The 27,602-nt window shown below is 41.6% G+C and overlaps 1 protein-coding gene across 4 annotated transcripts in view; it reads right to left on the reverse strand.

The window, feature by feature from the left end:
* tbc1d4 (TBC1 domain family, member 4) overlaps nucleotides 1–27,602 on the reverse strand; it is a 284,961-nt gene that overhangs the window by 33,240 nt on the left and 224,119 nt on the right. For all 4 annotated transcript variants that reach the window (XM_043691389.1, XM_043691388.1, XM_043691390.1 and 1 more), the window contains 3 exons: nucleotides 15,871–16,043; nucleotides 12,843–13,052; nucleotides 2,288–2,449 (listed from right to left, as the gene is read on the reverse strand). In XM_043691389.1, the coding sequence (XP_043547324.1) occupies nucleotides 2,288–2,449; nucleotides 12,843–13,052; nucleotides 15,871–16,043 (545 nt within the window). The remainder of the gene's footprint in view (nucleotides 1–2,287; nucleotides 2,450–12,842; nucleotides 13,053–15,870; nucleotides 16,044–27,602) is intronic.

Consider the following 27,602-nt stretch of genomic DNA (forward strand, 5'->3'; position numbering starts at 1 on the left):
GGGTGAAAATGGGTCAACTGTGCTGAAAGCAGCCCATGTCATGAATCTGGGGTTTTGGGGTTGAACATTACACATGGAAGGAGGTTTTCAGACTCTAAAATTATTGAACTTGATATTAAGTCCTGAAGGCAGCACGGTCCCCAAGCAAACATTGAGGTGCTGCTCTTCCAGCTTGTACTAAACCCAACTGGAACAATGCAGCAATCCCGAGATTGAAATATTGCCATGGAAAAATGGTGGAGTGTTGAAATGGCAGGCAAAAGGAAGTTCGGGGTCATTTATATGGACAGAACGTAAGTGTTCGGCAAAGTGGTCATCCACCCTGCATTTGCCTCCCAGTGTAAAGGAGACCACATTGTGAGCAGCGAATACCACAGACTAGTCTGAGTGAAGTGCAGGTAAATCACTGCTTCACCTGGAAGGTGTGTCTGGAGCCTTGCACACTGAGAAAGGAGGGGGTTAACAGGCTAGTGTTGCACCTTCTGCAATGGCACAGGGAGGTGCAGTGGGGAGATATTGGGAATTGGAGGAAGAGTGCACCAGGATGTCCCGGGTGGACATTTCTGATGCATCACCTGCAGTAGGTAGCATCATCAGAACAGGTTCAACAGAGACAGAGAAACTGTGGGAGAATTGGATAGAGTTTTTACAGGAAGCAGGGTGTGAGGATGTACAGTCAAGGTAACTGTGGGGCTCAGTGGATTTGTAGTAAATATTGGTGGCCAGCTTATCCCCAAAAGTGCAAATAGACATGTTGGGGAAGGTAAGGGATGAGTCAGAGATGGATCAGGTGAAGGTGAGAGCAGGGAGGAAATTGAAAACGAATTTGATGATTTTTTTCCAATTCTGGATGAGAGAGAAGCAGCTCCAATGATGTCATCAATATACCGGAGAAAGAGTTGTGGTGGGGACTGGAGTTGGGCTGGAACAAGGAACATTCCACGTACCTCACAGAGAGACAGGCATAACTGGGGCCCATGCGAGTACGCAGGGTCACACTTTTGACCTGGAGGGTGGTGGTGGATGTGGTAGGGGGTGGTGGCGATGTTGGGGGTCGGGGGGGTGGGGTTGGGGAGGATGCGCAGAGATCCCCAATGAGATGAGGTTAGTGACAGTCCATGGACATAAAAGCTTGATGTGCCATGGTGGGGTCATGGTCCAAGGGAGCTAGGTGGAGGTGTCTGAGAGCTGGAGCTCAGCCATCACAATGCAGAGGTCAGTGCAGCAGACAACAACAGCACCAGCCTGATGGCAGGCTAGAATACAAAGTCAGGATTTGATCGGACAGCACAGAGTGCAGTCAGTTCAGTGGGAGATTAATTCTAATGGGTGAGGGCAGCAGAGAAATTAAAGTGACCAATGTCACATAGAGGTAGATGGTTCTCAATGCGTTGAATGTCTCCAGCAATTTCTGTTTTTGTTTCCAATTTCCAGCATCGCAGTTATGAGTTTTGCATTAATAAACAATATCTCTTTTCCATTCTGAAAGAGTTTATTAAAAGAGATAATTTTGCATTTTTGTAGTGCCTTTCACGACTACTGCACATGCCAAAGTACTTTCCAGCCAATGGAGCTGAGAATGTAAGAAATACAGTTGCCAATTTGCACACGTGTGTTTCCACAAACAAAAATTTGATCATGCCTTGCCTATCTTTTGTTTATTTTAACAATAAATATTAATAAAACACCAGGAATAATTCCTTTACTCTTTTCTTGAAATAGTATCATGGGATCTTTGATAGTCACCTGAGAGGGCTGATGGCTTTTGGTTGAATATTGCATCTGAAAAATGGCTCATCTGACAGAACTGTACTCCTTCTATGCAGAGCAGCAGCAAAGCTTTTTAGATTTAAGTCCTGGAGGGGGACTGGAACGTATGAGCTTCTAACTCAGAGACATGAGTGCCATCATCTGAGTTGCGGCTAACACAGAAGATGATGTGTCAACACAAAGAGAGATGAAGTAGGGTGAAAGATAAATACTAACATGAAACAGTTTGGCTAAATATTTTTATGTTCTAGCAACCATGTTTTTGAGGCAATAGTACATTCTAAGCAATTAATTTTGGCATTTTGGATTGCATTTAAAATAGGAAAAATCCCAGGTCTTCAAATTTCAATTTAAATGGCTATAAACGGTATGGTCAATGTCAATTTATGTTTGCTCTTTTTTTAATTAATAATTTTCTACGAATTTCCCCCTTACAATCCAAAATCACCTCAGGGATGTCTCCAAAATAGGATGAGTCTGGTGCCGTGGGAAACAAAGTTAATAATCAAGCACTGACCTTGACTAAGAGCAGCATGGACTTTCTCCATGTCAACTTTCACCTTTGCCCTTCCTGGAGTGGTTAGCATTTTATCCCAAACCGTAGAAACCTCTTTTTGGCAAAGCACGAACTCTTCATAATCCAGTTTCACTTTCCTGGTCTGAAGCTCATCTCTGCTCGCTGTAAATATAGATTTGAAAAATTCACCCAGTTAATAACTCTATGACCACATATCAGAACAACATTCAGAAAGAGCTAGGAAGGGAGAGGCAATTTCATCTCGATTCCTTTGAGATGATTATTTTTGCATCTTTAAGAACAGAACGTGTGATCTACTAGGACTGCATAAAGCAAGAGTTGGAACATTAACATCCGAAGACAGATTGAGATATAAGAATTCAGCCAGTGGCATGTCAGACCTCAGGCTACATGGCAAAAAGTCACCACTTGTAGTATGAATAATAATAATTCACACTTATTAACATTAAACTTTTTTAATTATGTCAATTTCGTCCCATAAAATAGTGCACATTTCACTAGACACTAATATGAACATTCAATAAAGAGTGTTGACAAAATCCCAGTATTATTTCTTCCACAATGAAGGATATGTCTCTAACTTCCTGGCAATTATCAATTTGGGGTGTGCCTGCATATTTAACGTTCTGACTAAGCTAGCCTCAACAAGTAACAATGATGCACACAAGTAAAGTGATACCAATGTGACATGAATTACTTGCAAATAAAATTTAAATTTGAAAACATCCGTGCCTCTCAATAAATGCTCTCAAAAGGTCTTAAGTTTATGGCAATCGAGTTGGACAAGAATATTAGTGCATTGATAGAGAGTCTCCCAGTTTGATCAGGAAGCACTTTCTAGTGCAGTCTTGGCTGAGGCTTTGACAGCTGAAAGCAGCAAAGCTTTCACTGTCATGTGATAACATGTTTCCTGCACATACCACAGTCACTTTGAATTGACTTGTGGGCAATGAATCAATGCAAGAGAGCGGAGGTGGCACACACTTCCAGTTCTGTTGTCAGGAACAGCTCACCAGTGACAAAATATTGTTCTTTGTCTGGGAACATGTGTCTCAAATAGAACGCTGATTTTGCACCTACCCTGTCAAATATTCCATAGAAATTTTAACTGAGGTTATATCAGGTGGGTATAAAACCAACAGTGAATCCACTCCAATCAGGATCCTAAGTGATAGATGAATTAAAATTGCTTCCCATTGGGTGGTCTTTAAAATTAATGGATGGAACCATTGAACGGACATAGCAGTGAATCTGCACAGTTACTGCCTTTGCTGCTGAGTACATGTATCTCTGGGCATCGGAGTGCGCCGAGGAAAAATGAACAAACAGTGAAATTCACAGCTGACCTTAGAGGAACCTATGTGGGAGAGCTCACTGCACAAGAACAGATACATGCATAGTTTTTAGCTGTAATCCTGCTGTAAGTCTACAGTAGTGAGCACAGTGGGTTCTTTCTTGATTATATGTTTTATTGAGATCTGTCTCTTGATTAATTTTTTTAAAATATGAACGATAACTATTAAGTTAGCCTGGTGCAGTATTTATTTTTAAGTAATAAGACGGTGCTATTTTCTAGGTCTGGAGATTGTGAAGGAGCAAAGATAGCTTTGAGTGGAGTGATGTGCTCCTCTTGTCGGATGTGGGAGTTTAGTGAGAGTTTCCATGTCACTGAGGATTATGTCCGTAGGAAGTGTCACATGGATCGGTTCAAACAGTGGTTAGAGGCAATAAACAATTTAGAAGAGCTGGGGGGGATGATGGATGGCAGTTATAGGAAGGGAGAAAAGCTGCAGCTACAGTCAGGTGGATGGGTTAACTCCAGGAAAGGTAGGCAGGTATGCAGGAGTCTTCTGTGGCTCTCCCCATCTCAAACAAGTATGCTGTTTTGGAAAATGTAGGGGTGATGGTCTCCCAGGGCAGTATTACACTTACAGCCAAGTTTCTGGTATCGAGACAGGCTCTAATGTAATCAGGGGTATATCGGGTTCCAAGCGATCGATCATGTTAGGGGACTTTCTAGTTAGAGGCACAAAAAGACGTTTCTGTGGCCAACAGCGAAAAATCAGATTAGTGTGTTGCCTCCCTGGTGCCAGGATCAAGGATGTCTCAGAGGGTGCAGAAAGTTCTCAAATGGGAAAGGGACCAGCAAGAGGTCATTGAACACATTGGAACTAACGACCATAGCAAGGGAAAAGGATGAGATTCTGAAGGGAGAAAATAGAAAGTTAGGCAAGAATTTAAAAAGGAGGTACTTGAGGTATTCCCGCTGCTACGAACTAGTGAGGATAGGAAAAGCGGGGCAGAAGAATGCATGGCTGAGGAGCTGGTGTATGGGAGAAGGGTTCACATTTTTGGATTATCAGAACATGGACTGGGATATCATAGCAACTACAAAGACGTGGCTCAGGGATGGATAAAACTGGCAGCTTAATGTTCCAGGATACAAATGCCACAGGAAGGATAGAAAGGAGGGGGGTGGGGCAAGAGAGGAGGGGGAGTGGCATTTTTGATAAGGGATAACATTACTGCTCTACTTAGGGAGGATATTCCTAGAAATACATACAGGGATGTTTTTTGGGTGGAACTGAGAAACAAGAAAGGGATGATCACCTTATTGGGATTGTATTATAGAGCCCCTAATAGTCAGCGGGAAATTGAGAAATAAATTTGTAAGGGGATCTCAGTTAGCTGTAAGAATAATAGGGTGGTTATGGTAGGGGATTTTAACTTTCCAAACATTGACTGGGACTGCCATAGTGTTAAGGGTTTAGATGGAGAGGAATTTAATATGTACGAGAAAATTTTCTGATTCAGTATGTGGACGTATCTACGAAAGAAGGTGCAAAACTTGTCCTACTCTTGGGAAATAAGGCTGAGGCGACTGAGGTGTCAGTGGGGAGGACTTTGGGGCCAGCGACCATAATTCTAGCAGTTTTAAAATAGTGATGGAAAAGGATAGGCCAGATCTAAAAGTTGAAGCTCTAAATTGGAGGAAGGCCAATTTTGATGGTGTTAGAGAAGAACTTTCAAAAATTGATTGGGGGCAGATGTTTGCAAGCAAAGGGATGGCTGGAAAATGAGATAATGAGGGTCCAAAGATAGTTTATTCTTGTTAGGGTGAAAGGAAAGGCCGGTAGGTGTAGGGAAAGCTGGATGCCTGGAGAAATTGAGATTTTGATTAAGAAAAAGAAGGAAGCATATGTCAGGTATAGACAGGAGAAATCACGAGTAAATCCTTAGAAGAGTATAAAGTCAGTAGGAGTATACTTAAGAGGGAAATCAGGAGGGCAAAAAGGGGACATGAGACAGCTGTGGCAAATGGGGTTAAGGAGAATCAAAAGAGATTTTATAAATGCAGAGGAACTTCGATTATCCGGCATTTGATTAACTGAATTTCGATTATCAGAACAAGATTGCAAAGTCCTGATGCTTGGCTATGTTATCCGGCATTCGATTATCCGGCATTCAATTAACTGAACGAAAAACTCCCTGCCTGTGTCCTTTGGGTAATCGAGGGTCCTCTGTACATTAAGGACAAAGGAGTAACTCGGGAGAGAATAGGGCCTCTCAAAGATCATCAAGGCAACCTTTGTGTGGAGCCACTGGAGATTGGGGAGATACCAAATAAGTATTTTGCATCAGTGTTTATGTGGAGAAGGACAGAGAAGAAATAGAATGTGGGGAAATAGATGGTGACATCTTGAAAAATGTCCATTTTACAGAACAGGAGGTGTTGGATGTCTTGAAACGCACACAAGTGGATAAATCCCCAGTTGAAACTTTATTGCTGGAACAGCACAGCAGGTCAGGCAGCATCCAGGGAACAGGAGATTCGACGTTTCGGGCACAGGCCCTTCTTCAGGCCCTTCGGGCACAGGCCTGAAGAAGGGCCTGTGCCCGAAACGTCGAATCTCCTGTTCCCTGGATGCTGCCTGACCTGCTGTGCTGTTCCAGCAATAAAGTTTCAACTTTGATCTCCAGCATCTGCAGACCTCACTTTCTCCTCGAAGATAAATCCCCAGGACCTGATCAGGTGTAACTGGAACTTTGTGGGAAGCTAGGGAAGTGATTGCTGGGCCTCTTGCTGAGATATTTGTATCATCAATAGTCACAGGTGAAGTGCCAGAAGACTGGAGGTTGGCTAACGTGATGCCACTGTTTAAGAAGGGTGGTAAGAACAAGCCAGGGAACTATAGACTGGTGAGCCTGACATCGGTGGTGGGCAATTTGTTGGAGGGAATCCTGAGGGACAGGATGTACATGTATTTGGAAAGGCAAGGACTGATTGGGGATAGTCAACATGGCTTTGTGCATGGGAAATCATATCTTACAAACTTGATTGAGTTTTTTGAAGAAGTAACAAGAGAGGATTGATGAGGGCAGAGGGGTGGATTTGATCTATATGGACTTCAGTAAGGCGTTTGACAAGGTTCCTCGTGGGAGACTGGTTAGCAAGGTTCGATCTCATGGAATACAGAGAGAACTAGCCATTTGGATACAGAACTGGCTAGAAGACAGAGATTGGTGGTGGAGGGATGCTTTTCAGACTGGAGGCCTGTAACCAGTGGAGTGCCACAAGGATCAGTGCTGGGTCCACAATCTTTCATCATTTATATCAATGCTATGGATGTGAACATAGTAGGTATGGTTGGTAAGTTTGCAGATGACACCAAAATTGGAGGTGTAGTGGACAGCGAAGAAGATTACCTCAGACTAAAACAGGATCTTGATCAGATGGGCCAATGGATTGAGGAGCTTAATTTAGATAAATGCGAGGTGCTGCATTTTAGGAAAGCAAACCAGATCAAGACTTATAGATTTCATGGTAAGGTCCTGGGGAATGTTACTGAACAAAGTGACTTCAGAGTGCAGATTCATAGCTCCTTGAAAGTAGAGTCACAGGTAGACAGGATAGTGAAAAGGTATTTGGTATGCTTTCCTTTATTGGTCAGAGTGTTGACTTTAGGAGTTGGGAGGTCATGTTGTGGCTGTACAGGATGTTGGTTAGGCCACTTTTGGAATATTGCATGCAATTCTTGTCTCCTTAGTATCAGAAGGACATTGTGAAACATGAAAGGGTTCAGAGAAGATTTACAAGAATGTTACCAGGTTTGGAGGATTTGAGTTATAGGAAGGGTGAATAGGCTGGGGTTGTTTTCTCTGGAGTGCAGGAGGATGAGGGATGACTTTATAGAGGTTTATAAAATCATGATGGGCATGGATAGGATAAATAGATAAGGTCTTTTCTCTGGGGTGGGGGAGTGCAGAACTAGAAGGCATAGGTTTAGGGTGAGAGGGGAAAGATATAAAAGGGACCTAAGGGGCAACCTTTTCACACAGAGGGTGGTATGTGTATGGAATGAACTACCAGAGGAAGTGGTGGAGGCTGGTACAATTACTTCATTTAAAAGGTATCTGGATGAGTATATGAATAGGAAGGATTTAGAGGGATATGGGTCAAGTGCTGACAAATGAGACTCGATTAGTTTAGGATATCTGGTCAGCATGGACGAGTTGGACCAAAGGGTCTGTTTCTGTGCTGCACATCTCTATGGCTCTATAATTGGTGAGTCTAGAGGCAGGAATAGCATTTAATGGGACAGAGTGACGGCAGTACCTACCCACCTATCGGAATTAGGTTCTGCATGGAGAAGTTTAATGTTCCCATCAAATGAGAACCTTCATTAAGGGCTACTTAAGAGCTCTATCCTTCTGTTGCTGGCATTAATTGTCATGATTGGAATTAGGTCAGCTAGGTGGATCTCATAGAATATGAATTCCCTGACTGGGGCTGTTAACCTGATCCAATCAGGAAGTGCTGGCTGACAGATATAAATAGAAGTACACCCCCTCCCCCTCACTTTTTCGATCACTTAGGCATTGCCTTCTGATGAGAAAGGCATTGCTTATTATTGGCTACCAGGTGTTTCTTTTCTTCCTGGTGATGGAATGTGGATCAAGTTTTCTGCACTCGATGTTCTTCACTATATCCTATACCTGCAGACACATGACAATGGGTACTGGGAAATAAATAAGTCCTACCGCTGTTGGGCGGTAGTGAGGAGGTTAAAAAAAAGAAAGAAAAGAAAATATATATCTATATAAATAGGAGATTCAGAGAGATTCCTCATTCTAGGAAAAAGATATATACATATAAACAGGCATAAGCATTGCTCGCTCTGAACTTTGCTTGTCACTGGTTCATTGGCCACACAGGGTCTCTTCGGGTGGTGGAAAATTTTTAAAATTATTTTCACTTGATGATTTTCACTGTATCTTGTACCTGCATACACAAAAATATGGGTACTGAGGAATATGAGCTCTGCTGTTGTCGGGCAGTAGTATGGGGTAAATGAAAGCAGGGGTTCTGCTCACTCTAGGAGCTGGCCCTGTGCTAGCTGGGTCAGCGTCATGTACTATGCATGTAGAAATTAGATTCTCCACAGTATGGAAACAGGCCCTTTGGCCCAACAAGTCCACACCGATCCTCCGAAGAGTAACCCACCCAGACCCATTCCCCTACATTTGTCCCTGAATAATGTACCTAACACTACGGACAATTTAGCATGGCCAATTCACCTGACCTGCACATCTTTGGATTGTGGGAGGAAACCACAGCACCCAGAGGAAACCCACACAGACACGGGGAGAACGTGCAAACTCCATGCAGACAGTCATCCAAGGTGGGAATTGAACCCAGGTCCCTAGCACTGTGAGGCAGTATGCTTACCACTGAGCCACCATGCTCAGTAAAGGGTGACAGCAACAGGATACAGACCTTAATGGAGTTATTTCAGTGGTGATCAGAGAAAAATACACCCCTGAAGAGATTTGCTCACAACAGTTGTTTTTGAATTGGGATAAATATTTCTGGTTTCATTACACTAGTTGGGAAACTTGACTCATTCCAATCTACTGTGGAAGTCTGCGCCCAGTATATGGAAAGATTGAGTTTTTGTTTCTGGCCAAATGACATTGGGGTAGACGAAAACTAACAAATAATTCTCCTGACAGCCTGTGGACCCGAAACTTTTTTTTGATATCAGGAGCCTAACTTTCCTGGAGGCACCAGATAATAAGACGTTTCAAGAGTTGACGGCTGAGAAATATTAGGATACCAAGAGTCCTCTAACTCCGCGACACTATCGATTTTACTAAACAGTCTGAGAACCAGCTGAATCTATACTATGTGTTGTGCGGTACTATCACCTCAGTACAGAAAGGTAAGGCATGTCCTTTGAAGGTGTGCAGTCCCTGATCAAGGAACTGGATATCAAAGAAGGGTTATCTATTGAGAGCCACTGCCCTGTCCTTATATCCAGCTCTGCCCTAGTGCCAGTCTTCCTGTGTGGACCCGGACTCTCAGCCTGTATTTCTCACACTTGCTCTGCTCTCTCTTTTGCTGGGTGTAGATACAAATATAATTTTGTATTCAGGTAGTTAAGCATGTCAGAATGGACAGATGAATTACTTTGCAGTTATCAAATGAACACCAAGTCATTAAAGAAAAGACTTGCATTTATGTAGCACCTTTCATGACATGACTTCTGAAAGTGCTTTAAGCCAAAGAAGTATTTTTGAACTGTAGTAACTGTTGTAATGTAGGAAATCCAGCAGCCAACAAGCTCAAATCAATTTCCATGAATGGCAATGTCTGGAGAACCTGTTTTTCTGGATAAATGCTGGCTACAAAAAAAGATATAGCCTTGGGGCGGCATGGTGGCTCAGTGGTTAGCACTGCTGCCTCACAGTACCAGGAACCTGGGTTCAGTTCCAGCCATGGGTAACTATCTGTGTGGAGTTTGCACATTCTTCCTGTGCCTGCGTGGGTTTCCTCTGGGTGTTTCGGTTTCCTCCCACAGTCCAAAGATGTGCAGGTCAGGTGAACTGGCCATGCTAAATTGCCCAGAGTGTTAGGTGCATTAGTCAGCGGTAAATGTGGGGGAATTGATCTGGGTGGGTTACTCTTTGGAGGGTCAGTGTGGCCTGTTACCACACTGTACGGAATCTAAATGTATGGGGCCTTGGTTTAGAATTCATCTGAAAGACTATTCGAAATGCATTGTTTAAAAGACTATTATATGTTTGGACTATCTCTTTAAGGAAGATGGGTGATGAAGGGACTTGCTGTGCATTCTAACAAGCCCTGGTTGCTGTGGTGCATCTGGCCAGGGTGAGGGGATGCAGGGTAGTTCATTGGAAAAGAGTTTCTGGAAGTTCACACCTGTAGACAGTGGAAAAAGCATCTGTGCTGATAGTGGGTCAATTGTCTATAAATCTCATAGGGAAGAGTTAGAAATATGAGAGTTTACAAACAGCTACACTTTAAATGTCTGCTTAAAGCAGATTTTTTAATGAGAGATTTTGGACGTCCTTGAGAAATTGCTGGGGGTATTCCAGTCTGTGTGCAGCACATTTAAGGAATGGCAGCTGAACCTCCTGCCTACCAACAAGCCCGACACAGTTTCCAAGGCAACACGAGGTATGGCAATTGGCTTCAAACGGTTTCAGTCACTGTGACCAATTTCAAGAGAGTCCAGATTCCCTCAGCTGTTCATTTAATTATTAATGCCATTTTTAAAATTATAAACCATGTCCTTGTGAAGACAACCATTGAGTACTGTTTACTGAGGATTCATCCCCACGTTACAGCGTCACATCAATACAAGCATTTGCTCAGGGCATCAAAATGCTTTTTAAGCTTTTGAGGATTAATTTCAATTCTCCAAGATTGGAGCAAAACCTTGCAAACTTTAACTTGATGCAATTCTTGAAAATAAACACATTACACAGTGCTGTTAAGTAGAAGGGTGTGTGAAGGGTTTATCAAAACAGGCTGCTGTTGAAATTTATACCAACATGAAATGTAAGAAATATCCAGATTCTTCACTAAATTAATCATCGACAGTCAATCATTTCAGATTTGATTGAAATGTTTTTACAAAATTATTCTGAGATTTCTGCCATAGTGGACAGGCAATCATTTATTGTCTGCCTTTAACTACCTCTGAGAAGGTAGGGGTGAGATGCCTTCTTGAACTGCTGCAGTGCATGTGGTGTGGGTACATCCACAGTGCTGTTAGGGATGGAGTTCAACAGAAACACTGGAGGAATGGTTTCATAGTTCCAAGTCAAGATGGCTTGTGGCTTGGAGGAACACCTACGGGCAGAGATGTTCCCACGCTGCCTTTGTCTTTCCAGGTTCCGGGATTTGGATGGAGCTGCCTATGTCTTAATTTTTTTTTTGCAGCTGTGATGTTTTTTACATGGCCAGTGTGCATCTGTGGTGGATGGAGTGAATGTTTAGAGTGAAGGAAGGTTTACCAGTCAAGTGGGTTGCTTTGTTTTGAACAGTGACAAGTTTCTCGATTGTCTTTGGAGCTACACCTATCCAGGCAAATGGAGTCAAACTCCTGACCTGTGTCTCCCATGGCACAGATGGTCAATCATTTGCATTAGAATTCCCAGGGAACTATTATATGCTCTTGGACTTCATGGAAAAACAAAGTGCTGTACTCCTCATATAAATCTCAGAACAGATCTGGAGACATCTTTGTGGTGAATTATATCATTTTACCATGCAGCTCATCAAATTAATTCCAATCTGTTATTGGTATAAATCGTGGAGGCAATCTCACCTCACCCCTTGATGTTGGTAGTTAAATATTTGAGTACCATCTGAGAGAGCCATCAACATTTCAGAAAACAGAGTAATTAGGCAGCAAGAAGGCAAACTTCACTGGGGTATGAAATGAGGGAGAGAAAAAAAGACTGCAAGATCAGTTTCCACTGCTTGGGGTGTGGGTTAACAAGTTTTGATGACTCTTACACAAATCCTAACATTTATGTGAGACCTTTTTTTTTGTCAGTTTCTCCATGATATAAATCTCCTCTGCTAGGAAGCAATCAGTGAATGAAAAGGGACAAAGTTTGTTTGGACTCCGATCCTGCCTGAATTAATCACAGTAGCAGGGCTAACTGCCATGTCAAATCTGAGGCAAGGCTTTCACAGGAATGGATCTTTAGCAGTCATCAGGATGCAAGCAGCCAATGGAAGGAGGTCCGACCAACACACATCTAACAGTGCACAATTTCAAGATGGAAGCAGGAGGAGAATTCTGCGTCATCCTGGCTTCACATTCCAGTAAGCCAGTTGTTTTGATGTTAACTTACTGGTGGCAGCCTCTGGTGGCTCCTTTAAGTGTTGCACATTCAACTGTGTTAAACACAAAAAAATTTGACAAAATCGTTTGACTGCAAGCAAAAATGGTAAACGTGTCTCTTACAGCATTAAGCCCACTTCCTTCAAAAGTCCAGGACTGAATGTTGGTGTCAGTTGTGAGTGTGAGAGTGGCCTAACTAATCCTAGTGCCAAATAAGCACATGCCCATCATTTGTTGCAGTGACCCCATTAGCACCTATTTCTTTAACAGATGCCTTTTGAGGAACAGTTCTTCCTTTAATGCTCAAAGGCACGATCACGACCTTAACAGGTATCTTTGAGAATACACTTTACGCTTTGATGAAAACCAACCTTCCAGCCTTTGGTTTTCCTTCTCCATCCGAAGCAATAGGATCTGCTGACAGATAGCCTTTCTCCACATGATCCGCAGCTCCTCAGAAGAGCGTTTCTTCTTCTCTCCAACGGGGGCATCATCCGCCATCAGCAGGGAGGCCAAGGGATCCTCTTCCACAGCTGGAGTGAGTGGTGAAAGCGGTGGAAGCTCAATGCTTTCAAGGTGATCTGCAGAAACAGAAAGCCCAAGTTTCTTATGCCAACGGTCTAGCTTCATAGAAGTAGAATACAGACTCCCTTTTCCACAGTCACCTTTACCCAAAAGCACAAGAAAACAAGGACACAAATAGGCTATTCACCTGGCCTGTTTGATCCCTTCAGCAGCGCCAAGTGTGAATTACCCTCCATAATCCCCACCCCAGTTACTTCAATGCTGGACAACTTTGTTGGATCTTTGGATCCCCCAAAAGATAATCAAGCAGAACTATCGGCCAGATTTTGTAGTTGTCATGGGGATGAAACTATCAGTATTTAACGGCATTACTTTGTGCAACTGACAGCGATGTCCACTGTCTGCGCTTGTGTACTTAAATGTAAAAATCTAGGAGCTTGAATCAGGGAGACTCTGCTCCTCCAAAGGGTGTACTGTTGCAAACCTTTGCAGGTGTAATCAACATCACAATTATGGATTGGATTTGAATTTTAATTATTTCTTCTCATTGACTGAGGTGTAATTAAGTTTGTAATGTAATGTTTGTAAGTCACAATTACTGCTGAATAATGTCTCTGGTCATGAACAATTAATTTTAAATATCCGCAATTTTGTTTCTTTCATTCAATTAATAAAATCCATACAGTCTTAAAAGTATAGAAATTAATCTTCCTTGATGTTTATGTGACTTTGTTTCTACCTTAATCCCAATCTTTAGTCTTAATCCCAATCTTTATTCTGCTCCCTACAAAATGATTAAAACATGAATGATAATCAGTATGGATACAACATGTCCCTGTAGCTAAGAAACATGTTGTAATGGGGAAATCAATCCCACAGACTCTTACGTCTTTATGGAGAGTTTCCTTGAAGTTTAGGAAAGAACCGAGGCCCTTTATACTAAACATGAAATCCATGCAACTGCATGAACATAGGAATAGGGGGTCAGCTGTTTATCTACTTCAGTACATTCCACCATTCAACCTGACTGCACGTATGTGCTCTTGCCACATATCCCTTAACACTTTAGACTAACAAAAATAAAGACACTCAGTTATAAATTTAACTTTTGACCTTGGATCAATTGTTGTTTGTGTAACAGAGTTCAAAACAGTCAACAGCTTTTGTGTGTAAAAGTGTTTCCTAACATATCACACCACGCCCCCTCCCCACCACAGCTCTGGCCTCCTCAGTAAGTGGAAATAGATTCTCTCTATTGGTTTCCTAATATCAGGAAAACTTTGATCAAATCGCACAAATTCCAGAAAATTGCACCTGGTAGCTCCACCATTGGATTCCAGGCCTGATTCTATAAATCTATGCTGCATTTTTACGGCTAATCTATCTTTCCAAAACATGGTGTTGAACACTGCTGGGTATTATTCTAGATGTGGTCTTCGCAGGGTTTATGTGACTGAAGCATGACTTCCAACCCTTGTACTTTATTCCTCTCAAGATAATGATCACCTCTCCACAAAGCTTTGTGATTATTTTCTGCATCTGTTTATGCTTTACAGAGCCATGTATCTGAAGCCCAAACCTCTTTGGACCTCTCCTATTCCTTTGCCTTGCACCATTTAAAAACGACTCTGTTCCATCCTTTGTATGTTCAATAGTTGAATTTACATTTGTCTGTACTGAAATCCATTCATCATTGTTTTGCCCAGTCGTTTAATTTAATCTATTAATATCGCTTGATAATTTTATGCTTCCATTTGCATCACTTACATTATGACCTACCTTTGTATCATCAGTTACTTTGTGACTTTCAGTCCCATTGTCTAAAGTTGCTAACGATCACAATGACTTGTGAAGATACATTACTATCTTCTTGGAGGCACTATTAGTCACATCCTGCCAATAAGAGTACTTGCCCATTCTCCCCAAATTCTGTCTCCTTCCCGCCTGTTAATTTCCTAACCATGTTGACAATTTACCTTCAATTTTATTCACTTCAAATTTATCTAACTCCTTCCTTATGAGGGACTTAAATATCTTCTGGATATCGAAACACACACAACAAAATATGGACATCCCCTTGTTGGCTTAAACATTCAGACATGATCTACCCTTTACAAATCCATGCTGGCTCTCTGACCAGTTAAAAATTTAAAATGTTCCATCATCAAATCTTTAATTATAGATTTCAGCAATTACCTGACAATAGATGTTAAGCTAATTAGTGTCTACTTCCTTATTTCCCTCTGTCACCTTTTTAAATGGTGTGCCCTTGTCCTTCAATCACATTTTGTGTAGAGTTAACATCAATCAATGAGTGCTCAATGCCAATCATACTCTACCCACTGTTAAAGATCAAGGGATAAATTTTCATCTCCACCATTAAAGAAAACTGCCTACTCACGTCAGATCTCACCGAATGATGACCTGTCAAGCTATTGATCACTGGACAGCATGGGGGCTCAGTGGTTCGCACTGCTACCTCACAGCGCCAGGGACCCGGGTTTGATTCCAGCCTCAGGCAACTGTCTGTGTGGAGTTTGCACATCCTCCCTGCGTCTGCATGGGTTTCCTCCGGTTGCTCCGGTTTCCTCCCACAATCCAAAGATGTGCAGGTTAGGTGAACTGGCCATGCTAAATTGCTCGTAGTGTTCAGGGATGTGTAGATTAGGTGCATTAGTCAGGAGTAAATATAGGGTAGGGAAATGGGTCTGGGTGGGTTATCCTTTGGAGTGTCAGTGTGGACTTGTTGGGCCGAAGGGCCTGTTTCCACACTGTAGGGATTCTAATTCTAATATGTTATGTGCAACATTCCAAGTTGATGTTAAGAGGTCCTCCTACAACAAAACATCTCCTCACATCTCTGGAATACTGTACCTTCCAACGTTCCTTTCTGCTGCATGGCTGCAGAGGACTTGTTCATGGGTGAGGCGACGCGTAGGAAGATCCGCTGGCGCCAAGAGATTCGCCGAGGAGTGAGGACACCCCCTCCTCCACTCAACGACTCAGTGCTGCAACCAGAAAAGGCCCTTCTCCTGCCTTCACCATCACTAAAGCAGAAAAAGGAAAGCATTCACAGAGACAAATACCGTAACCAAGAACACATTGAACCCATCGTCTCCAGTGTTGATCACTCCTCAGTGAGGAAGTAAGCAGTGACCAAATGTAACATGGTATTGAGGTGCAGCAAAAAGGGCACACACTTATTTAGTAGTCCCATGAAGAAGAAATTTCATCCTATTGGCGTGAACACTAATTAGTGATAAAAGATGATTAAACAGCTGGATGGATTACATGTACACTTTTGTGACTTTTTCCAAGAAATAAGGAAGTTAAACTGCGAAGTGAAACTGCTACTAACCAGGACGCTTGCTTCTTTTCTTCATTTATAGAATTACTGTGTAAATGTGTGAACTTCTCATTTCAGCACCAACAGGGAACAGCATAAATCCATGATCAACATGCAAACAGCATAAGGTCCTCAGCTTTCCACTGATCGTGATCTGGAAAAGATTTATCCTTACTCTACCAATCACACTTTCCTTTTTTTTAAATGTAGTGCGCCCTTGTTACTTATTTGTAAATAAATCCGAGTGTTTACGGCACTTAAGAAGGCCATTAGGCTCACGTGCCTGTGCTGGCACTCTGCAAGATCAAACAGCCAGTACGACTCCTGGCCTTGTATCTGCAGCCCAACAAATTTTCTCTCGACATAAGGCTATTACAATTCTCTTTTAAAGCTACAAATGAAGTTGCCTCCACCACATCCTCAAACAGTGCACTGAAGATCCTAACAACACATGCAAAAACATTTTTGTTTATGCATGTCAGAGTCCAGTGTTCCTTTACCTCACCACCAAAGGGCAGTTTCTTTCCCTAATGTCTAGATCTCACATGTTTTTGAGAATCTCTATCAAATTTCCTCTCAACCTTCCACAAAGCAGAACCTCAGCTTCTCCAATTTATCCATATCATTGAAGTTCTTCCAATGGGCTTCCAGATTGCTTTAAAACCTAGCCCCATCAATTTGTTATATGCTAAAAGTGAAACACAAACAAACTGCACTTCTGATTTACTTCATCTGTACTCAAGCTCCACTCTCCTTGGCTGCAGATATTAACAGCATTTACCTGTATTAATTTCCCCAATACCATCTTTTTATTCATACTGATTTCCTTCAATTCTCACAGGACCTTTGGATTCCTAACATTTATGGGAGGGTACCTTCTGTGAGAAAATAACCAAAGCTTGTGTTCAACTCTACTGACATTTCTTTGTTCCCCATTATATTTTCCCTGGCTTCCACCTGTCTGGGACCTATATCTATGTTTACAAACCTTTCTCTCTTCACATATTTATAGAAGCTTTTACAGTCAATCTTATGTTCCCTGCAAATTTACTCTCGTACTCTATTTTCCGAGTCATGATCAAACTTCTTGTCCTGTTTTCCTGAATTCTAAAATATTCCCAATCCTTAAACTTGCCATTTTTCTGGCAATTTTATACATCTCTTTGTCTCTAATATTACTCTTAATAGATTTCTCTAATATTACTTTGTCTCTAATATTACTCTAACAGTTGTAATTCATGCACATGTTCTTTAAACATTTCAAAACAGCTTGATGATGGATAGACAAAGTTCCCCAATCCATCCTTCCCATTTTGCGCTCATACCCTCATAGCCTCCCTTTACTTAGATTCAGGACCCTAGTTTCGATTTGAATACTTCACTCTCCATTCTAAAGAAGAATTCTATCACATTATAATCGCTCTTCCCTAAGGGACTTCACATACAAGACTGTTAATTAATCCTTTCTCATTGCTCAGTACTCACTCTGGAATAACCTGTCCACCAGTTGATTCCTCAAGCTATAGGACTAAAAACCCATCATGTATACATTCAAGGAAATCCTCCTCCACAATATGATTGTTACTCTGGTTTGATCGATCTACATGTAAATTATAGTCATCCATGATTATATTTTTATTCTTAATGGTTAATGCTTTTCCTTACATTTCCACTATTGTTTAGGAGTGTAGCTCAGTTGCTTGGATGATTGGTTTATGATGCAGAGAGACACTAACAATGTGGGTTCATTTCCCACACCAACTGAAGTTACCATAACGGACTCTCCCTCTCCCCTGTCTTGAGGTATGGTTACCCTCAGGTTAAACAACCACCAGTCTCTCTCTGTAATGAGATAGCACGCCTATTGTCCGGTAGGTCTTGAGACTTTACGTTTTTATAGACAAATCCCCAATAATGTTTTTTGCCTCACGCTGCTGATTCCACATCATAATTTTCCAAGCCAATACCCTTCCCCAATATTGCACTGATTTCACCTTTTACTGACAATGTTCCCACACATCTTTTCCCTTTCTCTCTTTTCTTCCGAATTAATGAATATCCCGGATGTTCAGTTCCCATTCTTGGTCACCCTAGCAACATCTCCGTTATTGATTTGGGAAGGGAGTGTGTGTGTGTGTGTTCTTCCGTGGATACCACGACTATATGTAAACACATCTACTGCAAAGGACCGTGCAATCAGACGAGTCAATGGGGGGGACAAAATGAATTGGTCTGAGGCCAACCTCAAACATGCAGATCCATATGCAGGATGACAAATCAGAAGATGAGGAGGACTGAACGTATATCATAACAGTTTGTACCAATTCACACTGCTAATTCATCTACCTTATTGTGAATGCTTCATGCATTAAGATGCAAAGCCTTTATACTTGGCTTTCTAACCCTGTTAGTCATCTTAGATCTATTTGGCACTAGGTTCCCATTTATTTTTCACCTTTTTTTCTGACTACCACTTTTGCTTCTTATCTTTCTGATTTTATTATGTTTTAATCTTGGTATCTCCCTCCTCTGTCTCCCTACTCAGGTTTCCATTCTACATCTCTCTAACATAACCCCTCCCTGACAGCACTCACGAACACCCCAAACCAGGAATGTTCATCCTAGTCCTGCCCAGTTATGACCCATCCTGCTTATACTGGTCCTACCTTCCTCAGAACCAATCCAAATGTCCCAGGGATCTGGATCCATTCCTCCTACACTATTCCCTAGACACATATTCATCTGATAGATCATTTTACTCCTGCTAGCACAGGGTGCTGGTCATGATCATGAGATGACTACCTTTGACGTTGTACTTTCTAATTTACATCCTAATTCACTATATTCTGCTTGTAGAACCTCTGCTTTTTTTTAAGCTATATTATTGGTACTGATATGTACATTGACCACCGGCTGTTCACCTTCCTCCTTACGAAAATCCTGCAGCTGCTCAGAGGCATCCTTGACCCTGGCACCTGAGAGGCAATGTTCTATCCTGGAATCTCTTTTGCAGCCACAGAAATGCCTATTTATCCCCTTACTGTGGAATTCCCTGCCATTCTTCTTCCTGCCCTTGGGCACCGGAGCCTTCCAGGATGCTGCGGAGCTGGTTCCTGCTGCAAACCCCTTATAAGTCCAACCCTGAGCAGTAACCAAAACAGTGTATCTGTTGGAAATGGGGTCAGCTACAGGCAACTCCTGCACTACTTGCCTTCCTCCTCTCTGCCTGATTGTCACTAATCTGCTTTCTGCCTTTTATCTGTGGTGTGACCACCTCTGTCCACTATAACCTTAGCATCATGAATGCTCCACAGCATGTCCACCCACCACTCCACCTCCGAAATGTAGCTAGCCAGTAGCTCAACACTGGGACTCACTTCCTGCACATGCAATCCCCAGAAACATTCCCGCTCCAACTCTCACTTCTTACACTTCCTTACGGGGTGACAGAGAACTCTCCTTTCCAATATTCGGATATTTCAAATGATGTGCCCCTACCTGAAAGAAAAGACAGGCTGCTAGGAAAAAGGTTTTTATCACAGAAATCTTCCCCTAATTTAATGGAGTAGGACTAATGGAGAGTTCCTGCTTCAACATGTAGCAAAAGGGTTCTGTTTTTCCTAGCACTCCAAAGACCATCCTTTCTCCAGTTTACAAAAGAGTGGTTCTGAACCCCTCTGCATGGAAACATTGCCCCTTAGGTCCCTTTAAATCACTCCCCTCTCATCTTACACCTAAGCCCTGTAGTTTTGGACTCTCCTCCCCTGGGAAAAAGACCTTGGTTATTCACACTATTGATGCCCCTCATGCTTTTATAGACTTCAGCCTCTGATGCTCCAGGGAAAAAAGCCACAGCCTGTCCAGCCTCTTCCTATAGCTCAAACCCTCCAACCCTTGCAACTTCGTAAATCTTTTCTGAAACCTTTCAAGTTTCACGACATCCTTCCAATAGGGAAGGAGACCAAAACTGAATGCAGTATTCTATATGTGGCCTAACCAATGTCCTGTACTGCCATAACATGATATCCCAACTCCTACATGCAATGCACTGACCAATGAAGGCAAGGATACCAAATGCCTTCTTCACCACCACTACTTGTGACTCCACTTTCAAGGAACTATGCACCTGCACTATTAAGGTCTCTTTGTTCGGCAATACTCCTACCATTAAGTGCATAAGTCTTGCCCTGGCTTGCCTTTCTAAAAGGCAGCACCTCACATTTATCTAAACTAAACTCCCCCTCCACTCCTTGACTCATTTGCCCATGTGATCGAGGTCCCATTGTACTCTGAAATACCCTTCCTCACAGTCCACAACACCACCATCTGCAAACTTACTAACCATATCTCCTATATTCACACCCAAATCATTTAGATAAACGATGAAAAGCAGTGGGCCCAGCACACTGATCTTTGCCACATACACTGGTCACATGCCTCCAGTCCGAAAAGCAACCCTCTACCAGCACCCTCTGTCCCGTACCTTCCGAAGGACTAGCAGACATTAGAGAGAGAGCTTTACATACTTCAGAAAAAAAACATTCAGCCCAGACAAGGTTTGTTACACCATAAAACTAAGCAAAACAAGTAAATCATGAAGTATCTCCTGACACCCTATGGAATGGTACTCTGTGAAAAGTGGAAGGCTCATCATCATCTTCCCTGGAGCAACTAGGGATAAGCAATCAGTGTCAGCTTTACCAACAGCACCTACATTTGAGTGAACGAATGAACAAAGTTCAGTTCGCATCTCAGCCAAACTGATCTCCTTACCTACCTGTTGGGAGCAGCCAATGAATTCTGCTACAATTTATAAATGTAATTCTTTTGAACCATGTCATATAAAAACTGCTTCGTCCAAGAGACTGTTGCCATTAAGTCATGTATTTCAAATGCTCAATACTCACACCCTCCTTGTAATAAAATTATTTACGTTGCATACGCCTCTGCTCATAGCCACAGTGAGTCACAGGTCTGATATTTTAATGTCACTTTATATGGACATTGTAAAGTTCTCCACCACTTCCCTGCTTGTAAGAATTGGTTACCTATGATGGAAAGGAGGAGACGCATGGCAATGGGAGGCTCCCTAACTATAAACCTTGCCACAAAACCAAAATATTGCAGAGGCTGGAAACCAAAATGAAAAGAGAAAGTGCTAGAAATATTCAGCAATGAACTCACTCAGTTTATGTATAGCTTCATGACGTTTCATCAGAACAGATCAGAAAGGTCATCAACTTGAAACTAGGGGCAGAATCTCGTATTGATCCTGGGAGTGGAAATCAAGGTGGGCGTGGGAACCTAACTCACTGAAAGGCCAAAACTCAGATTGTTAGCTGCAGGATGAAAATTTGCAATTAGGTTCTCGGAATTTTATAAGTGGGTAAAGCTTCCTGAAGTTTTGTTTCCACATGTATTTGCATGTCATGAATGCTGATTGAAAAAAAACTGGCTCACCAGAATGTAGTGCCCTTCTCAAATAAATTGTACATGAATAAGCAATAGATGACTTCAGATATACAGCTGCACAGAAGCAGCATTGCAAGGTGTCATATTTGCTCGATTTCAGAATGAGTAGCAGCTGTTTGTCAACTTTGGGTAGTGTTTGTTGATGTTGGAGATTAGCTGGCAGAGGTCTGAGTTGCATAGGCGCAGGAAGTGGACTAAACACAGGAGATTGGAGTCTAATGGCCATGGAAGTCTACGGATCAGGAGTGAAAGTCTGTTTGAGTAAGGGAGGCAAGCTGATGGAGGAAGTGAGTCAGGGACAGGGAGGAGAGAGGCAGGGTGACCAGAGGAAAGGAGGAAGAGCCAAAATGTTTTGCTGCAAGCATCTGCTCCAAGAGCTCACATGATGTTCCTGGCTTGCAGGGAATTACTGCCTGTCCAGGTGACTTTTAAATAGGACTCAGGACCTTTGATTCCATTAGCTAACAGCTGGGCTGTTGACTTCCTGCCTGCTTTATCACAAGACACACCATGAATTCCCCTAATGCATCGGTGATGAGCTGACAAGTATGACTCCAACCTCCATGCCCACTGCTGACTTTGTACTCCAGAATGGAAGATTCTGTCCATTAACTCTGTTACTCTCTACAGAGGCTGCCTATTCTGCTGGGCATGCCCACTATGTTTTGTATGTAAAACCTTGCATCAGCCTTGTACAAGGCTAGTAAGCATGCTTCACTTGCCAAGACACTGAGTTCTGAAATTCCCTCCTTAAACCTCTCTCCCTCTCCACCTTTAAGACTTTGCACTCTTGAAAAGCTTTCTTTAATTAACTTTCCAGTGAACTGTTTCAGTATTCCCTTGTGGTTTGGTGTCTAATTTTGATTGATATGCATTTACAATGGGGGACAGTTTACAATGCCTAAGATGTGGTACAAATGCAGATTGCAACTAGTAGCCATTAGGAGACGAACTATCATTGAAGGTTGCTAGAAATACAGTAATTGAAAGACAAACAGATCAGTCACGATTATTCATGAATGGCGGGGCAGATAAAAGAGTTAAAGCAGTCTATCTCTGCTCCTTTTTCATACATTCTATATGTTTACAGTTTATATCAACTACTGAGATGAAGGAAGCAAAGGCACAGTAACAAAATCTTAGCAGGACTTATACACTTAATGATAAGATCCTAGGGAGTGTTGCTGAACAAAGAGACCTTGGAATGCAGTTTCATAGTTCCTTGAAAGTGGAGTCGCAGGTAGATAGGATAGCGAAGAAGGCATTTGGTATGCTTTCCTTTATTGGTCAGAGTATTGAGTACAGGAATTGGGAGGTCATGTTGTGGCTGTACAAGACATTGGTTAGGCCACTTTTGGAGTATTGCATTGAATTCTGGTCTCCTTCCTATCGGAAGGATGTTGCAAAACTTGAAAGGATTCAGAAAAGATTTACAAGGCTGTTGCCAGGGTTGGAGGATTTGAGATATAGGGAGAGGCTGTATAGGTTGGGGCTGTTTTCCCTGGAGCGTCAGAGGTTGAGGGGTGACCTTATAGAGGTTTGTAAAGTCATGAAGGGCATGGATAGGATAAATGGACAAAGTCTTTTCCCTGAGGTGGGGGAGTCCAGAACTAGAGGGCATAGGTTTAGGGTGAGAGGGGAAAAATATAAAAGGGACCTAAGAGGCAACTTTTTCACGCAGAAGGTGATGCATGTATGGAATGAGCTGCCAGAGGAAGTGGTGTAGGCTGTTTAAATTGCAACATTTAAGAGGCATCTAGATGGGTATTTGAATAGGATGGGTGCAGAGGGATATTGGCCAAGTGCTGGCAAACATAACTAGACAATGTTGGGATATCTGGTTGGCATGGATGAGTTGGACTGAAGAGTCTGTTTCAGTGCTGTACATCTCTATGGCTCTCAAATCTCCAGATATCACAAAGAGATGTAGGAAGAAACAGGGAAGTACATTGTAAAGATGACAGAAGGAGGATATAGATAGGTTAAGCGAGTGGCCAATAACCTGGCAGACAATATTTTGTGCAAAAATGTGAAATTGTTCACTTTAGCAGGAAGAACAAAAAAAATTGTTGAAAGGAGACTAGAGGTTGAAGCTTTTCATTGTGAATGCATCAGAACTAAGACACAAGAAACAGATGAACAAAGAGATATCATCTTATACACAATGAGAAGAGGTTATTGATTGGCTTGGCCATCATTAACATGGAGATGCATGAAGAACAGTTAACTGTCAATCTTAATTCTCAGGACAAGGCAGCAAGATTCTGATTGGTTAATTGGTTAGGATGGTGTCATAGGACTGCAGCATGCAAAATGGCAGTCAGAATCTACCTGCAGAATTGCTACATCTCCATGTCAATGATGGCCAAGCCAATAAGCATCCTCTTCTTACTCTGTATGTAATGGTTTTCCTTTGTTTAAGATTGTCGTAGTTCTGATGAGTGCAAGATGAAAAGCATCCATGACTTATATATTTTTAGGTATGTTTTGTGCTATCAAGCATAAAAATAGCAGAGAAAGGTGAATGACAGCAAAATTTTAAGGTGCAGAGATTCTGTGTTCTCATGCATTAGTTACAAGAAGGTAGAATGGAAGTACAGCAAATAATTAAGGCGGCAATAGAATGCTATTCATATTCTAAAAGGAATTGAACATAAAAGTGAAGACAGGAATGTTCTGAAGAAGGGTCACTGGACTCAAAACATTAATGTTTTCTCTTCACAAATACTGCCATACTTGCTGAGTTTCTCTAACAACATGTTTTCTTTTGTTGCATCTCAAGCATTCAAAGTAGCTTGATTTACTAAAAATATTGTGCTTCTGCTTTACAACTTGAATAGTGTGTGCTATTGTTCTTTTTGCTTAAGAAAGGACGTAAGTGCATAGGAAGCAGTTCAGACAAGGTTTGCTGGATTGATACCTGGAATGAGTGGGTTGGTTGAAGGGGAAAAGTTAGAGGAGCTGGGCTCAATCCCACTGGAGTTTAGAAGAATGAGAGGGAATTTGATTGAAGTGTGTAAGATCATAAAAACTATCTTTATAAGATGGTGGTGAAAAGATAATTCCTCTTGTGGTGAGATAAGAACAAGGACTGTTGTTTTAAAATCAGGAGTACCTCTTCAGACAGTAATGAAGCAAACTTCTGTTTTTCCTCTGAGATTGTGCAAGTCTGGAATTCTGGAGGTGGTGTCATTGAATATCTTTAAAGCGGAGATGCACAGATTGGAGTTAGGGAGGGTGTAGATGGAAATGTGAAATTCAAAATACAAACCGTTCAGCCATGATCTTATTAAATAGCATAACTGGAACAATGCGCTGAATTGCCTACATCTGCCCATATATTAGTAGAAATATTTTGCTTCATCACAATCATGTCAACTTCCAAAGCAGCAGAGACTCATTCGGGAACTGTACTGAAATATCTGCACAGCCAGATCCTTCATTTTGCTTTAATGTGCCTCTCCAGTAAGTGCCTCACCTTAAAGAAAAGTTTCTCCCTGTAGGTTTAGGGAGCTCTGCACTAATTAAGAAGCCCTGCAGCGCTGAGGCATTTTTTTTATCTTGTGCTTCAGTTCTACTCTTTTTTCCAAAGGTGACATCTCAAATAACCCTAATTACAGTAAAAGACAAATTGCATTTATATAGCATCTCAGACCGCCCTTGAGCTTCACAGCCAAATAAATATTGTTGAATTGTGGTTGCTTTTGACATGTAGGGGATCCAAGAGCCAATATGTGTCCCATAAACTAAGTGTTAATGTCAAGCAACCTCTCTCTCTAATTGTGCCTACTCTGAGATTACACATGCTGATTGGCATGCAGTCCCATTCCCAATATGGACTGCCAGTTTTGCCACTCACTCTTTGGAGTTCCACAGAAGAGAAGAAAGTATATAAATGGTAAGATATTCTTCTTTTTTCATGATGTTGGGTGAGGGATAAATATAGATAGGACATGAGGGATAACTCCCCTGCCATCTTCAAATAGTATCAGAGGATTTTTGATGTCTGCCCAAGAGAGCAGATGGGATCTTCTGTTTAACATCTCATCTGCAAAAATCTAATTACATGTCACTCCTTCAGTACAGCATCAATTCAGATTACACACTCAACCGAGTTTTTGAAACATTGACTCCCAAGATACAAACATTTGATTCAAATGTGAGTCATCAATAACAGCCACATTTGATTCTGTGAATCAAAGGAGCTCAGTACAAACCAACATGAACCATAACCCCAGAACAATACTCGAGGATTAAAAGGCAGTAGTCATCTTTATGTTGCACAAGATCACAATCCAACACCAGACGTTTTCTCATTGTAGTCACCAGTATTTATTTTCAAGATGTGATCCACAGTCCTTTGACTTTTTAATGAAATCACATTTCTGCACAAGCCACTTCGAAACTCTGTACCCAAACTTTGCAATAGTGTGATGCCCTGAGTCCATTAGCATTACTATTCTTAAAAGGATATCAAGTTCTGGAGTGCACACATTGTGCAGTTAAAAACAGAATGTCACCATCAGTGATTTTAAACCTATCATAAGGTGCACTGTTGATGTCTCCCCCTCATCCACCAGAATGTAATTAAGTAGTAAGCACTTAATTGATGAGAAACTATCCTTTTACATGATCAGTCTCATTGTAAAAGCTCTTGAATAAGTTGAACCTTGCTAAATGAAATGCAACTGGGTTTTTATCAGCATACTCAGATTGTTATGATTGTTGATGAGTCTCACCAAGTTCCACACTGAAAATAGACATGTTGACAAAACATTTCACTCATTCCACTGATCTTGACTCCACAAAGTCAAGAACGCCAAATTTCAAACAAACACAATTTATGCTACAGGAGAAGAAAGGTTTTGATTGGTTAGTTGACTCAGATTGAAGTGTTGCCATGGAGAAGGTAGTGGGGAATTTGAGACTGCCTGCAGCTGCCTGGTAATTCAGAAAAGACACTATGTTTGTACAGATTTCTTCTGTTTACAAAGAATGGATCATTGCGTAGGTCACATCTAGCAAGTGTGAAATGAGCTACATTATGAGTTTGATCAATTAGCTAAATTGGTTGTTCTCATGCGAACATACGGAAATTTTTTTAGCCAGCTCTGCTATTCAATAAGATCATGATTGATCTTATCTGAAACCTCCACATTTCAGCCTAGACCAGATAAATTTTGACGTTCTCGCTTAACAAAAATCTACTTACCTCTGACTTTAAAAAATTCAAGGACTCTTCCATTACCTTTTGAGGAAGAGAACATCAAAAACTCTCAACCCTCAGTGACAACTTTTTACTGCTTTAAATGGATGACCCCTTATTTTAAACAGTGACCCCCTAGATAGAGATTCTTGGTGAAATCTTGTAGCGTGTACCCAAATTCAGAAAGCAGGATTCAAATTCAGAATTTCAGGATTGAAACCAAATAATATTTAAAATAAGTAACAATTAACAGTTTAACTTTGTTTAAATAAAGACTTGCATTATCCTAATAAAAAAAACATTGTTTGCAAATGGACATTCATGCTAACAGAAACGGAATACAATCTTCCTTCACTTTGATTAGTTTTCTCTAAATATTCCGAACATCACCCTGGGCCTATTTTTTCAACTGCTATCCGAAAGTGATCTGCAACCAAAAGCAGACTCTGTCTCAGTTTAGGTGTCAGAGACAGCGAATGGATTTGGTGTACAAGTTTTTTTACAGTGGGTCTGTTATGAAGCCCATCAAGCTTATTCTCGCTCACTATTGTAGTCCTTAAAACAGAAGTTGGTTATTCCTTA

Source organism: Chiloscyllium plagiosum, chromosome 6 (assembly GCF_004010195.1).
Source record: "Chiloscyllium plagiosum isolate BGI_BamShark_2017 chromosome 6, ASM401019v2, whole genome shotgun sequence".
NCBI classification, from domain to species: Eukaryota; Metazoa; Chordata; class Chondrichthyes; order Orectolobiformes; family Hemiscylliidae; genus Chiloscyllium; species Chiloscyllium plagiosum.